The sequence below is a fragment of the Artemia sp. Qi Xiang Cuo genome, chromosome 5 (genome assembly GCF_049724085.1).
Source record: "Artemia sp. Qi Xiang Cuo chromosome 5, ASM4972408v1, whole genome shotgun sequence".
In the NCBI taxonomy this organism is placed as follows: domain Eukaryota; kingdom Metazoa; phylum Arthropoda; class Branchiopoda; order Anostraca; family Artemiidae; genus Artemia; species Artemia sp. Qi Xiang Cuo.
In genome coordinates, this window is record NC_142798.1 from 23,958,591 (window position 1) to 23,973,828 (window position 15,238).

Below are 15,238 nucleotides of genomic sequence, written 5' to 3' on the forward strand. Positions count from 1 at the left end.
GGCCACCTTTTCAGTAGTTTTCCAGAATTGTTTCCATCAGGTGGTAGGGTCTTCATTACAGTTGGTCAGGCTTACGAACTGGTTCTGTAACTTCAGGCAAAGGTCGTCTCTCACTGTTTAGGATTTTCAGTTTCTCCACGTTTAACTTTCTTTTTGGGGGTTGTCTCTTCCTCGCACTCAACTTCAGGAGTATTTTCGCACCTACAAGTGTATGATCGCTTCCAAATTTTGACCCTGTGAACGCCCCTCTGTAAGCTTGGGAATCGATGACTGAGGAGCGCCAACGCTGACGGATCAATATATGGTCAATTTGGGCAGTTGTGGAGCCATCGTTTGAGCGTCAAGTTATTCTTTGAGAGGGTTTGTGTTGGAACATAGTGTTGGTGATGGTAAGATTTTGAGATCTGGTGAACTGGAGTAGTCTATCCCCATTGCAGCACCACTGGCGGTAAGTGAATGGGCCAAAAATATCGCAAACATTTGGCTCTGTCGGGCCAACACGGGAGTTCCAATCACCCGCTAATATTAGGAAGTCTCGTTTGGGCCACTTCTGCATTGTAATCTCCAGATCAGTGTAAAAGGAGTCCTTATCAGCATCCGTTGCCGCTCTGGTTAGTGCATATACAGCAATTATAGATACGTTGGATAAGCTTCCCTTAAGTCGTAGTCTGGCTATTCTCGGGTCCACTGGATCCCATTCAGGACGTGCTTTTTGCGCACGGTGACCTATCATAAAGCCGACTCCATGGTCACCGGATCCATCATATGCACCAGAGTTGAGGAATAAGTACGAGTTGTCGGAGTAATGGACTGGTATGGTTTCTTCAGACACTCCGTTCAATCTTGTCCCTGATAGACAAAGAACGTCTACTTGGTAACGGTTCGTTGCCATAGCCATCACTAGCCTTGTTGATTCTCGCTTCGCCGATCTCACATTCCATCTATAAACTCGGAATTCATCCTTCTGTAAATTTATTTCACTTGGAATAGCTCGTACACTTGTTGATCTCGCCGCTATTCTGGGGAGCGGGATCGCGTCGCTTACCGGGGACACCGTAGTAGGCATAGTTCGTACACTTGTCGGTCTCGCCGCCACGCCAGGGAGCGGGATCACCGTAAAATATCTGAAAAATCAAAAATAGTGAAATTACTTTATTCATAGCTTGAAGACGCCCTACCAAATGCTGCTTATAATTTTTTTTGGGGGGAGGGGGATGAATAAACTATTTCATCTGTCAAAAATAATTTTGGACACCGAACATTTCTTGATTCAAATTTTGAACTTCCAAAGAAAAGCAATAGCTTCTTAAATTGAAATATATGGATATCTTTTGCAGTCTGTAGTACTGGTTTAAAGACGATCGTTTGTCAATTGAAACCACACAAAATTAGAAAAAAAATTTAAATGTTCCTTCATTACCTATGCAATAGGACTGAAAATTAAGAATTTATACACAGTTTCAACTGGTTACTTTTTTGTACGGCATAGTTAAAAGGTCCATACCTCAGACAAACTAAGAGACTTCTTTTTTACTTTGTTTGCCAATTTACTTCTGTTTAAGGTTTTCTTGAGTTTCAAAATGTTTTCGATTTCATATTGAAAAGATGGTTGCATTTTTGGTGGACATCTACGCTATTATTGAAAATAAATTCAAAGTACCAAGACACATGATAGTATACATGACTGTCAAGTTCACAAAGACAGCATGGTAAAATATCTGAAAAATCAAAAATAGTGAAATTACTTTATTCCTAGTTTGCAGATGCCCTACCAAATGCTGCTTATCATTTTTTTCGGGGGAAGGGGATGAATAAGCTATTGCATTTCTCCTAAATAATTTTGAACACCGACCATCTCTTGAATCAAATGTTGAATTTCCAAAGAAAAGCAAACCTTTTTAAGATTTCTTGAATTTTAGGGGGTGCTTTCCCCCCCTAAAACGTGCGCGCACGTAACCTAGTCTAAATTAACTTAAAAATTCAATACACATTCCTTTCTCAATATTTTCTTACAACCATTTTTCTACTTGGAGTACACATGAAAGAGTTAGTAGTAGTATCTATATTTCTGAAAATTTCTTTTCTTACATCTACACCGCGGTTTCCCCCCACCCCTTCACTACCCCTGGGGTTGAAGGCCAGCAGGGGCTGGGAATCCCCCCCGCCAGAGCCGAAGGCCGACCGGGGCTGGGACTCCCCCAACCCCGGGGCCAAAGGCTGGCCGGGGCTGGGACGCCCGCAGCCCCGGGGCCGAAGGCCGGCCGGGGTCGGGACCCCCCCAGACCCGGGACATTTGAAATGATAAAATAAAACCTTTGAAACACATTTTCTCTCCCCTCCCAACATTACTTTTCAACTTTATGTATATCCCAACACAAACCTATATTATTCAAAGGTTTTTTTTATCAATCCAAACCCATTTTTCAGCTTGAAGTACACATGTGCCTGCGAATTAATGATAGTATGTTATCCGATTAATATAACTGTTTCAGGGGGTGTTTGTGTGTAAATGAGAGAAGACATATACTTGTTTTTCTATTTCTTTAATAACATAGGTTAATATAATTATCAAATACAATTTACCGTTACTTTCACACATAATATAACTCTGGTGTAAGTTGATTTCATTCTTACAACAGTGTAGTTAGCAATATAAACATATTATCCAAGGGTATAGTGATGAATAGTCCAATCGATGTAATACTTTTTTTTATTTTTGTTTAATACTATCTCAATATAGACTAAGAGTCTGAGAGAATTACCTCATTTCAGAAACAATTGGGGTATGCAAAAATTCGTAAAGTAATGTTGGGAGTGAACAATGATGAGTACTTCAACTTGTAAAATAGGTCCAGGAGGAATATTAAGAAAATTGGTTGTTCTTGAATAAAATAGTAAATACTTATGAAAAGTAGTTCTTGGTGTTGGGGGATGAAAAATTGCGTAAGGTAGTGTGGCGATTGAAAAAAGATGAGGACTTTAACTTGTAAAATAGGTCTAGGAGGAATATTAAGAAAAGAGCTTGTTCTGAAATAATATAATTAAGTCTTTTGAAAAGTATTGCTTGGTGTTGGGGTATGCAAAATATCGTAAAGTAATGTTGGGAGTGAAAAAAGATGAGTACTTCAACTTGTAAAACAGGTTCGTGAGGAATATTAAGAAAATAACTTATTCTGAAATAATATAATAAAGTCTTTTGAAAGGTATTGCTTGGTGTTATGGTATGCAAAAAGTCGTAAAGTAATGTTGGGAGTGAAAAAAGATGAGTACTTCAACTTGTAAAACGGGTTTAGCAGGAATATTAAGAAAAGAACTTGTTCTGAAATGATATAATAAATCCTTTTAAAAGGTATTGCTTGGTGTTGGGGTATGCAAAAAGACGTAAGGTAATGTTGGGAGTGAAAAAAGATCAGTATTTCAACTTGTAAAATGGGTTTAGGAGGTATATTAAGGAATGAACTTGTTCTGAAATAATGTAATAAAGCCTTTTGAAATGTATTTCTTGGTGTTGGGGTATGAAAATAGTCGTAAAGTAATGTTGGGAGTAAAAAAAAAGATGAGTACTTAAACTTGTAATACAGGTTTAGGAGGAAGATTAAGAAAAGAACTTGCTCAGAAATATTATGATAAAGATAAAGCCTTTTGAAAAGTATTGCTTGGTGTTGGGGTATACAAAGAGCCGTAAAGTAATGTTGGGAGTGAAAAAAGATGAGTACTTGAACTTGTAAAACAGGTCTGGGAGGAATATTAAGAAAAGTACTTGATCTGAAATAATATTATAAGGCCTTTTGAAAAGTATTGCTTGGTGTTGGGTTATGGAAAAAGTCCTAAGGTAATTTTGGAAGTGAATAAAGATGAGTACTTCAAGTAGTAAAATAGGTTTAGGAGGAATATTACGAACAGAAATTATTCTGAAATGATATAAAAAGCCATTTGAAAACTATTGCTTGGTTTTGGGGTATGCAAAAAGTCGTAAAGTAATGTTAGGAGTGAAAAAAGATGAGTATTTCAACTTATAAAATTGGTTTAGGAGAAATATTAAGAAAAGAATATGTTCTGAAATAATATAATAAAGACTTTTGAAAAGTATTTCTTGGTATTGGGGTATGCAAAAAAGTCGTTTAGTATTGTTGGGAGTGAAAAATATGAGTACTTCAACATGTAAAACGGGTTTAGGAGGAATATTAAGGAAAGAACTTGTTCTGAAATAATATAATAAAGCGTTTTGAAATGTATTACTTGGTGTTGGGGTATGCAAAAAGTCGTAACGTAATATTGGGAGTGAAAAAAGATGAGTACTTTAACTTGTAAAACAGGTTTAGGATGAATATTACGAAAAGAACTTGTTCTAAAATAATATAATAAAGCCTTTTGAAAAGTATTGCTTGATGTCGGGGTATGCAAAAGTTGTAAAGTAATGTTGGGAGTGACAAAAGATGAGTACTTCAACTTGTAAAATGTGTTTAGGATGAATATTAAGAAAAGAATTTGTTCTGAAATAATATTTTAAAGCCTTTTGAAAAGTATTACTGGGTGTTGGGGTATGCAAAAAGTCGTAAAGTAATGTTGAGAGTGAAAAAAGATGAGTACTTCAACTTGTAAAACAGATTTAGGAGAAATATTACGAAAAGAACTTGTTCTGAAATAATATAATAAAGCCTTTTGGAAAGTATTTGCTTGGTGTTGGGCTATACAAAAAGTCGTAAAGTAATGTTGGGAGTGAAAAATGATGAGTACCTCAACTTGCAAAACAGGTCCAGGAGGAATATTAAGAAAAGAACTTGTTCTGAAATAATATAATAAAGCCTTTTGAAAAGTATTGCTTGGTGTTAGGGTATGCAAAAATGCGTAAAGTAATGTTGGGAGTGAAAAAAGATGAGTACTTGAACATTTAAAAATGGTCTACGAGGAATATTCAGAAAATAAGTTGATCTTGAATAAAATAATAAAGCCTTTTGAAATGTATTGCTTGGTGTTTGGGGATACAAAAAGTCGTAAGGTTGTGAGACGATTCAAAAAAGATGAGGACTTCAACTTATAAAACCGGTTTAGGATGAAAATTAAGAAAAGAGATTTAACTGAATTAATATAATAAAGCCTTTTAAAAAGTGTTGCTTGGTGTTGGGGTATGCAAAAAGTCTTAAAGTAATGTTAGGACTGAAAAAAGATGAGTACTTTAACTTGTAAAACAGGTTCAGGAGGAATATTAAGAAAATAACTTATTCTGAAATAATATAATAAAGTCTTTTGAAAGGTATTGCTTGGTGTTATGGTATGCAAAAAGTCGTAAAGTAATGTTGGGAGTGAAAAAAGATGAGTAATTCAACTTGTAAAACAGGTTCAGGAGGAATATTAAGAAAAGAACTTGTTCTGAAATGATATAATAAATCCTTTTAAAAGGTATTACTTGTTGTTGGGGTATGAAAAAAGTCTTAACGTAATGTTGGGAGTGAAAAAAGATCAGTATTTCAACTTGTAAAATGGGTTTAGGAGGTATATTAAGAAATGAACTTGTTCTGAAATAATATAATAAAGCCTTTTGAAATATATTTCTTGGTGTTGGGGTATGCAAATAGTCCTAAAGTAATGTTGGGAGTGAAAAAAGATGAATACTTTAACTTGTAAAACAGGTTTAGGAGGAATATTAAGAAAAGAACTTGTTCTGAAATATTATGATAAAGATAAAGCCTTTTGAAAAGTATTGCTTGGTGTTGGGGTATGCAAAAAGTCGAAAAGTAATGTTGGGAGTGAAAAAAGATGTGTACTTCAATTTGTATAACAGGTTTAGGATGAATATTAAGAAAAGAACTTGTTCTGAAATAATATTTTAAAGCCTTTTGAAAAGTATTGTTTGGTGTTGGGTTATATAAAAAGTCGTAAAGTAATGTTGGGAGTGAAAAAAGATGAGTAGTTTAAGTAGTAAAACAGGTTTAGGAGGAATATTACGAAAAGAACTTGTTCTGAAATTATATAAAAAAAGCCCTTTGAAAACTATTGATTGGTGTTTGGGTATGCAAAAAGTCGTAAAGTAATGTTAGGAGTGAAAAAAGATGAGTATTTCAACTTATAAAACGGGTTTAGGAGAAATATTAAGAAAAGAACATGTTCTGAAATAACATAATAAAGACTTTTGAAAAGGATTTCTTGGTATTGGGGTATGCAAAAAATTCGTTTAGTATTGTTGGGAGTGAAAAACATGAGTACTTCAACATGTAACACGGGTTTAGGAGGAATATTAAGGAAAGAACTTGTTCTGAAATAATATAATAAAGCCTTTTTAAATGTATTACTTGGTGTTGGGGTATGCAAAAATTCGTAACGTAATATTGGGAGTGAAAAAAGATGAGTACTTTAACTTGTAAAACAGGTTTAGGATCAATATTACGAAAAGAACTTGTTCTGAAATAATATAATAAAGCCTTTTGAAAAGTATTTCTTGGTGTTGGGGTATGCAAAAGTCGTAAAGTAATGTTGGGAGTGACAAAAGATGAGTACTTCAACTTGTAAAATGGGTTTAGGAGGAATATTAAGAAAAGAAGTTGTTCTGAAATCAATATTATAAAGCCTTTTGAAAAGTATTACTTGGTGTTGGGGTATGGAAAAAGTCGTAAAGTAATGTTGAGAGTGAAAAAAGATGAGTACTTCAACTTGTAAAACAGGTTTAGGAGGAATATTACGAAAAGAACTTGTTCTGAAATAATATTATAAAGCCTTTTGAAAAGTATTTGCTTGGTGTTGGGGTATGCAAAAATTCGTAAAGTAATGTTGGGAGTGAAAAAAATGTGTACTCCAATTTGTAAAATGGTTTTAGGAGGAATATTAAGAAAAGAAGTTGTTCTGAAATAATATTATAAAACCTTCTCAAAAGTATTGTTTGGTGTTGGGGTATGTAAAAAGTCGTAAAGTAATGTTGGGTGTGAAAAAAGATGAGTACTTTAAGTAGTAAAACAGGTTTAGGAGGAATATTACGAACAGAACTTGTTCTGAAATGATATAAAAAACCCTTTGAAAACTATTGCTTGGTGTTGGGGTATGCAAAAAGTCGTAAAGTAATGTTAGGAGTGAAAAAAGATGAGTATTTCAACTTATAAAACGGGTTTAGGAGAAATATTAAGAAAAGAACATGTTCTGAAATTATATTATAAAGACTTTTAAAAAGTATTTCTTGGGATTGGGGTATGCAAAAAAGTCGTTTAGTATTGTTGGGAGTGAAAAATATGAGTACTTCAACATGTAAAACGGGTTTAGGAGGAATATTACGGAAAGAACTTGTTCTGAAATAATATAATAAAGCGTTTTGAAATGTATTACTTGGTGTTGGGGTATGCAAAAAGTCGTAACGTAATATTGGGTTTGAAAAAAGATGAGTACTAAACTTGTAAAACAGGTTTAGGATGAATATTACGAAAAGAACTAGTTCTAAAATAATATAATAAAGCCTTTTGAAAAGTATTGCTTGATGTCGGGGTATGCAAAAGTCGTAAAGTAATGTTGGGAGTGACAAAAGATGAGTACTTCAACTTGTAAAATGGGTTTAGGAGGAATATTAAGAAAAGAAGTTGTTCTGAAATAATATTATAAAGCCTTTTGAAAAGTATTACTTGATGTTGAGGTATTAAAAAAGTCGTAAGGTAAAGTAAGGGGTAAAAAAAGATGAGCGCTTTAACTTATAAATCAGATTTAGGAGGAATACTACGAAAAGAACTTGTTCTGAAATAATATAATAAAGCCTTTTGAAAAGTATTTGATTAGTGTTTGGGTATGCAAAAATTCGTAAAGTAATATTGGTAGTGAAAAAAGGTGAGTACTTCAACTTGTAAAAAAGGTCCAGGAGGAATATTAAGAAAAGAACTTGTTCTTAAATAATATAATAAAGCCTTTTGAAAAGTATTAGCTTGGTGTTGGGGTATGCAAAAAGTCGTAAAGTAATGTGGGGAGTGAAAAAAGATGATTACCTCAACTTGTAAAAAAGGTCTAGGAGGAATATTAAGAAAAGAGCTTGTTCTGAATTAATATAACAAAGCCTTTTTAAAAGTATTTCTTGGTGTTGGGGTATGCAAAACGTCGTAAAGTAATGTTGGGAGTGAAAAAGGATGAGTACTTCAACTTGTAAAACAGGTTCGTGAGGAATATTAAGAAAATAACTTATTCTGAAATAATATAATAAAGTCTTTTGAAAGGTATTGCTTGGTGTTATGGTATGCAAAAAGTCGTAAAGTAATGTTGGGAGTGAAAAAGGATGAGTACTTCAACTTGTAAAACAGGTTCGTGAGGAATATTAAGAAAATAACTTATTCTGAAATAATATAATAAAGTCTTTTGAAAGGTATTGCTTGGTGTTATGGTATGCATTTAGTCGTAAAGTAATGTTGGGAGTGAAAAAAGATGAGTACTTTAACTTGTAAAACAGGTTTAGGAGGAATATTAAGAAAAGAACTTGTTCTGAAATATTATGATAAAGATAAAGCCTTTTGAAATGTATTGCTTGGTGTTTGGGTATGCAAAAAGTCGAAAAGTAATGTTGGGAGTGAAAAAAGATGTGTACTCCAACTAGTATAACGGGTTTAGGAGGAATATTAAGAAAAGAACTTGTTCTGAAATAATATAATAAAGCCCTCTCAAAAGTATTTGTTTGGTGTTGGGGTGCTTAAAAAATCGTAAAGTAATGTTGGCTGTGAAAAAAGATGAGTACTTTAAGTAGTAAAATAGGTTTAGGAGGAATATTACGAAAAGAACTTGTTCTGAAATGATATAAAAAACCATTTGAAAACTATTGCTTGGTTTTGGGGTATGCAAAAAGTCGTAAAGTAATGTTAGGAGTGAAAAAAGATGAGTATTTCAACTTATAAAATTGGTTTAGGAGAAATATTAAGAAAAAAATATGTTCTGAAATAATATAATAAAGACTTTTGAAAAGTATTTCTTGGTATTGGGGTATGCAAAAAAGTCGTTTAGTATTGTTGGGAGTGAAAAAGATGAGTACTTCAACATGTAAAATGAGTTTAGGAGGAATATTACGGAAAGAACTTGTTCTGAAATAATATAATAAAGCGTTTTGAAATGTATTACTTGGTGTTGGGGTATGCAAAAAGTCGTAACGTAATATTGGGAGTGAAAAAAGATGAGTACTTTAACTTGTAAAACAGGTTTAGGATGAATATTACGAAAAGAACTTGTTCTAAAATAATATAATAAAGCCTTTTGAAAAGTATTGCTTGATGTCGGGGTATGCAAAAGTTGTAAAGTAATGTTGGGAGTGACAAAAGATGAGTACTTCAACTTGTAAAATGTGTTTAGGATGAATATTAAGAAAAGAAGTTGTTCTGAAATAATATTGTAAAGCCTTTTGAAAAGTATTACTTGGTGTTGGGGTATGCAAAAAGTCGTAAAGTAATGTTGAGTGTGAAAAAAGAAGAGTACTTCAACTTGTAAAACAGGTTTAGGAGGAATATTACGAAAAGAACTTTTTCTTAAATGATATAATAAGTCCTTTTGAAAAGTATTGCTTAGTGTTGGGGTATGCAAAAAGGCGTAAAGTAATGTTGGGAGTGACAAAAGATGAGTACTTCAACTTGTAAAAAAGGTCCAGGAGGAATATTAAGAAAAGAACTTGTTCTGAAATAATATAACAAGTCCTTTTTATAAGTATTTCTTGGTGTTGGGGTATGCAAACTTTCGTAATGTAATGTTGGGGTGAAAAAAGATGAGTACTTCAACTTGTAAAACAGGTTCAGGAGGAATATTAAGAAAATAACTTATTCTGAAATAATATAATAAAGTCTTTTGAAAGGTATTGCTTGGTGTTATGGTATGCAAAAAGTCGTAAAGTAATGTGGGAGTGAAAAAAGATGAGTACTTCAACTTGTAAAACAGGTTCAGGAGGAATATTAAGAAAATAACTTGTTCTGAAATGATATAATAAATCCTTTTAAAAGGTATTGCTTGGTGTTGGGGTATGCAAAAAGTCTTTACGTAATGTTGGGAGTGAAAAAAGATGAGTATTTAAACTTGTAAAATGGGTTTAGGAGGTATATTAAGGAATGAACTTGTTCTGAAATAATGTAATAAAGCCTTTTGAAATGTATTTCTTGGTGTTAGGGTATGCAAATAGTCCTAAAGTAATGTTGGGAGTGAAAAAAGATGAGTACTTTAACTTGTTAAACAGGTTTAGGAGGAATATTAAGAAAACAACTTGTTCAGAAATATTATGATAAAGATAAAGCCTTTTGAAAAGTATTGCTTGGTGTTGGGGTATACATAAAGTCAAAAAGTAATGTTGGGAGAGAAAAAAGATGAGTACTTCAATTTATATAACAGGTTTAGGAGGAATATTAAGAAAAGAACTTGTTCTGAAATAATACTATAAAGCCTTTTGAAAAGTATTGCTTGGTTTTGGGGTATGTAAAAAGTCGTAAATTAATGTTGGGAGTGAAACAAGATGAGTACTTTAAGTAGTAAAACAGGTTTAGGAGGAATATTACGAAAAGAACTTGTGTATAAAAAAGCCCTTTGAAAACTATTGCTTGATGTTGGGGTATGCAAAAAGTCGTAAAGTAATGTTAGGAGTGAAAAAAGACTTCAACCTGTAAAACAGGTTTAGGAGGAATATTACGAAAAGAACTTGTTCTGAAATAATATAATAAAGCCTTTTGAAAAGTATTTGCTTGGTGTTGGGGTATGCAAAAAGTCGTAAAGTATTGTTGGGAGTGAAAAAAGATGAGTACTTCAACTTGTAAAACAGGTTTAGGAGGAATATTAAGAAAAGAATTTGTTCTACATAATATTATAAAGCCTTTTGAAAAGTATTGTTTGGTGTTGGGGTATGTAAAAAGTCGTAAAGTAATGTTGGGAGTGAAAAAAGATGAGTAGTTTAAGTAGTAAAACAGGTTTAGGAGGAATATTACGAAAAGAACTTGTTCTGAAATTATATAAAAAAAGCCCTTTGAAAACTATTGATTGGTGTTGGGGTATGCAAAAAGTCGTAAAGTAATGTTAGGAGTGAAAAAAGATGAGTATTTCAACTTATAAAACGGGTTTAGGAGAAATATTAAGAAAAGAACATGTTCTGAAATAATATAATGAAGACTTTTGAAAAGTATTTCTTGGTATTGGGGTATGCAAAAAAGTCGTTTAGTATTGTTGGGAGTGAAAAACATGAGTACTTCAACATGTAACACAAGTTTAGGAGGAATATTAAGGAAAGAACTTGTTCTGAAATAATATAATAAAGCGTTTTGAAATGTATTACTTGGTGTTGGGGTATACAAAAAGTCGTAACGTAATATTGGGAGTGAAACAAGATAAGTACTTTAACTTGTAAAACAGGTTTAGGATCAATATTACGAAAAGAACTTGTTCTAAAATAATATAATAAAGCCTTTTGAAAAGTATTGCTTGATGTCGGGGTATACAAAAGTTGTAAAGTATTTTTGGGAGTGAAAAAAGATGAGTACTTCAACTTGCAAAATGGGTTTAGGAGAAATATTAAGAAAAGAAGTTGTTCTGAAATAATATTATAAAGACTTTTGAAAAGTATTTCATGGTGTAGGGTTATTGAAAAAGTTGTAAAGTAAATTTAAGAGTGAAAAAAGATGAGTACTTCAACTTGTAAAACAGGTTTAGGAGGAATATTACGAAAAGAACTTGTTCTGAAATAATATAATAAAGCCTTTTGAAAAGTATTTGCTTGGTGTTGGGGTATGCAAAAATTCGTAAAGTAATGTTGGGAGTGAAAAAAGATGAGTACTTCAACTTGTAAAACAGGTTTAGGAGGATTATTAAGAAAAGAATTTGTTCTAAATAATATTATAAAGCCTTCTCAAAAGTATTGTTTGGTGTTGGGGTATGTAAAAAGTCGTAAAGTAATGTTGGGAGTGAAAAAAGACTAGTACTTCAACTTATAAAACGGGTTTAGGAGGAATATTAAGAAAAGAACTATTGTTGATTTCGACAATGAAATTACTATATTAGAAAATCAAATATTATTAATAAAACCTGATGTATTTTAAACATGGACGCTCTTATTTCCGAAAAGTAAAACCAAACTTTATTAAAATAGCAAATATCATTAATAAATCATATGTATTTTAAACGTGGATGTTCGTATTTCTTGAAACTAAAACCCAACTCTATTAAAAAATCAAATATTATTAATAAAATCACATGTATTTTAAACGTGGGTGTTTATATTTCTGAAAACTAAAACCCAAATTTATTTAAAAAATATACAAAAATGTACCTAATGTTGTCTTTGATCATCCCCCACCCCCCTAAAATTATTAAAGCTAATCATGGGTTTCATACAACATACACTTATGAACGGCTATGAAACCTAGCTCAGAAAAGTGCGAAATAGTAAATCAAGCATCCCAAATCATCGGTTGCAGACAACATACACCTACAGAAGGTTAAGAAATCTAGCTCAGGAAAGTCTAAAATAGCAACTTAAACATCCCAAATCATAAGTTTCATGCAACACACACCTATGAAAGGTTAAAATACCTAGCTAAGGAAAGTTTAAAATAGTAAACCAAACATTCTAAATCATAGATTTATGAAAACACACATCTACGACAGGGTATGAAACCTAGGTCAGAAAAGTGCGAAATAGTAAACCAACCGCTCCAAGTCACAGGTTTCAGACAACACAAATCTACATACGTTAAGAAATCTAGCTTAAAAGTGGATTTTTTATGCTATAAATATGTTATTTATTATTCTAAGACATGTAAAAAAATTGGAAATAAAATTATCATGTTAGAAAAATAAACCATGTTAAAAAAATTTGGGGACGGGCCCAAAAAGTTGGATGGAGGGGAGCCCCTTTGGAGGTTGCGGAGAGGGGACATTGGAGGTTGAGGTCCTTGATGGTTCAAATCCATAATCGTCTCACTAATCCCATATTGTTTACTTGTGTATTATAGCGACCACAGCCGAGAAGTAAAGCTAGGTCAAGTCACGTGTTTCAAACTGTCTCACCCCAAATAATCCCCTAAAATATCAATTAATCTCTGACGTCTCCATTGTTCTGGCAACTGTGCACAGATACATTTTAAACTTACCATCTTCTCAGACTTACCTTAACTGTTACGCGCTTTTAACTCTTTTATCCCTTTCATACAATCCAATTAAAAATATGAACAGTGTCTAGCTTTTTTTCACCCCTATCAAAGTTCTACTTCAAGAATAATCGACAATCAGATAAGAGGATTTTATAAACAATGTCCCACAGACAAATTGTGTCAGCAGATAATACGGTACTTTGATTACGGCAAAGAAATTACATAAAATCCATATCTGAAATTCCAGGGAGTCTGATAATGTCACTTCCGTTAGTATTTGTAGCTCTGTGATTGGTTTAGAAAGAGGGTGTGATCTTGTTCATCCACGGATTCTAGCCCTATGATTGGCTGTGATCTGGTTCGTCCAGTTGTTCGCCCAGGGCTGGCACCCCTTCTTCTACTGGGGTACTTTCTACGGTGATGTATTTTACGGGGTGGGGGGGGGTTCTTTTCCGGGGGAAATATTTTCACGGGGGATATTTTTCGGGGGATATTTTCCGAGTGGATATTTTCCGGGGAGTAAACGCCTAGAACCGTGTTTTAGGAGCTATTTTTAAAAACTGAGACAAATAGTCATACTTTTGCGTAAAGAGCAAGGTATTGAGCAGGTAATTCCTTGATTTCCCTATGGAAAAATCGACCAAGCACAACCCCCCACCTCACAAAATGCCCTGCTCCTTACTCACAGTTCTTTACCACGAACTGTTTGATTAGATAAAATCCAAAGAAATATACCATTCGATTTCCAATTTGATTTGATTTTCAAGTGTAATACGTCTAATCACTGCTGTTGCTTGGCTAGCCTAGGCCTATTTTAATGTTTATAATCAGGACAATGTTGCTAACAGCTGAAAAAAATTACCAATGAGCTTGTAAATAATCTACTTTGTTTTCTTAGGCTGTAAGAGTGTTGTTTTGTTGTTACAGAGAAAATACGCTTGGCTTTCGCCTCTGTGACGAAATTCACGAAATTTGCTGTTCACATTTAGTATTTGCTATTGGAAAACATACATATTTTTTTGAAAGATCACGGATGCGTGTTTATTTGTTGTTTTTTTTTTCTTTATTTCCCCAGGAGTGATGGTATGGATCCAGTCACAAAAGAAACATAAATACGTTTAGCATAGAAGCAACACTGCCACTATCTTTTTTTTGGGGGGTGGGGGATGTCTCCCCCCTCATACAAGATAAAATATATGTTCGTTTAAGTTTCAATGCTTTTAAATTTTGCTATTAAAGTATAGATGAAACTTAAAACGAATAGAAATTAAATAAACAATCAATGCGAACAAACATACAATATATATTAATGTAAATGAATAAATAAACCTTAAAACGAGTGAAACTTAAATTGAATATGCAAATCAAGTTTGAATTGAATAAAAATAATATGCAAATATGCAAATCAAGTTTGAATTGAATTAAAATAACTACAAACAAGAGTTTGGGTATCGTCTCACTGCAGAAGCCTAAAACCTACTGCATCATTGGCGCTTTACTGAAAACGAATTATTTTACAAATGTTTTCTTTTGTACTTAATATTGAAAATAAATATTAAAATTACAGTAAAATTTTGCACTGATGAGCTTTCAGCAATTAATATCATTATGCATCAAATATTCAGTTTAATTTATTAGTTCTTTTCAAGATTGGTCAATACAAATATAGTTTCACTACAAGGAAAATTTGGATACTGCCCCCTTCTTTAACTGTAAAAACATAAAGCCTTCTGCGTCATTGGTGCTTCACTGAAAACGAATTACTCGTATATTACAAATTTATTATTTTCCAGTTCTTACAGCATTGAAAATGAAAATAAAAATTACAGTGAAAAAAAATCTTGAATTGATGGAACTTTCAACAATTAATATCATTATATATCTAATATTCAATTTGATTTTGTTTATACTTTCCAAGACTGTTCAAGACTCATGTAGTTTTGCCATTTTTTTTAAGTCTGCCATTTTTTGGTAACTAATCGTGTTAGTTTGTTATGAAAACATTCTATGGCTTCTAGGCATTTCTATTTGAGCAGAAAACTGCACCTCAAACTTTGTGGAACATGCATTTTCTTGCATGAAACACCAAAATATAATAAAATGTCAAGTTTCGGAGTGTTCCACCACTCGCAAGCAAGTGCCATTGGTATTTTTGAATCCGAATGGTTAATTTCGGG

The 15,238-nt window shown here is 32.9% G+C and overlaps 1 protein-coding gene across 1 annotated transcript in view; it reads right to left on the reverse strand.

Moving 5' to 3' along the window:
- Nucleotides 1–340: 340 nt before the first annotated feature.
- The window catches only part of LOC148951961 (uncharacterized), a 57,463-nt gene continuing 42,565 nt past the window's right edge, over nt 341–15,238 (reverse strand). Inside the window, 1 exon segment of the mRNA XM_089089108.1 lies at nt 341–1,124. Coding sequence (XP_088945234.1) covers nt 341–1,124 — 784 coding nt within the window.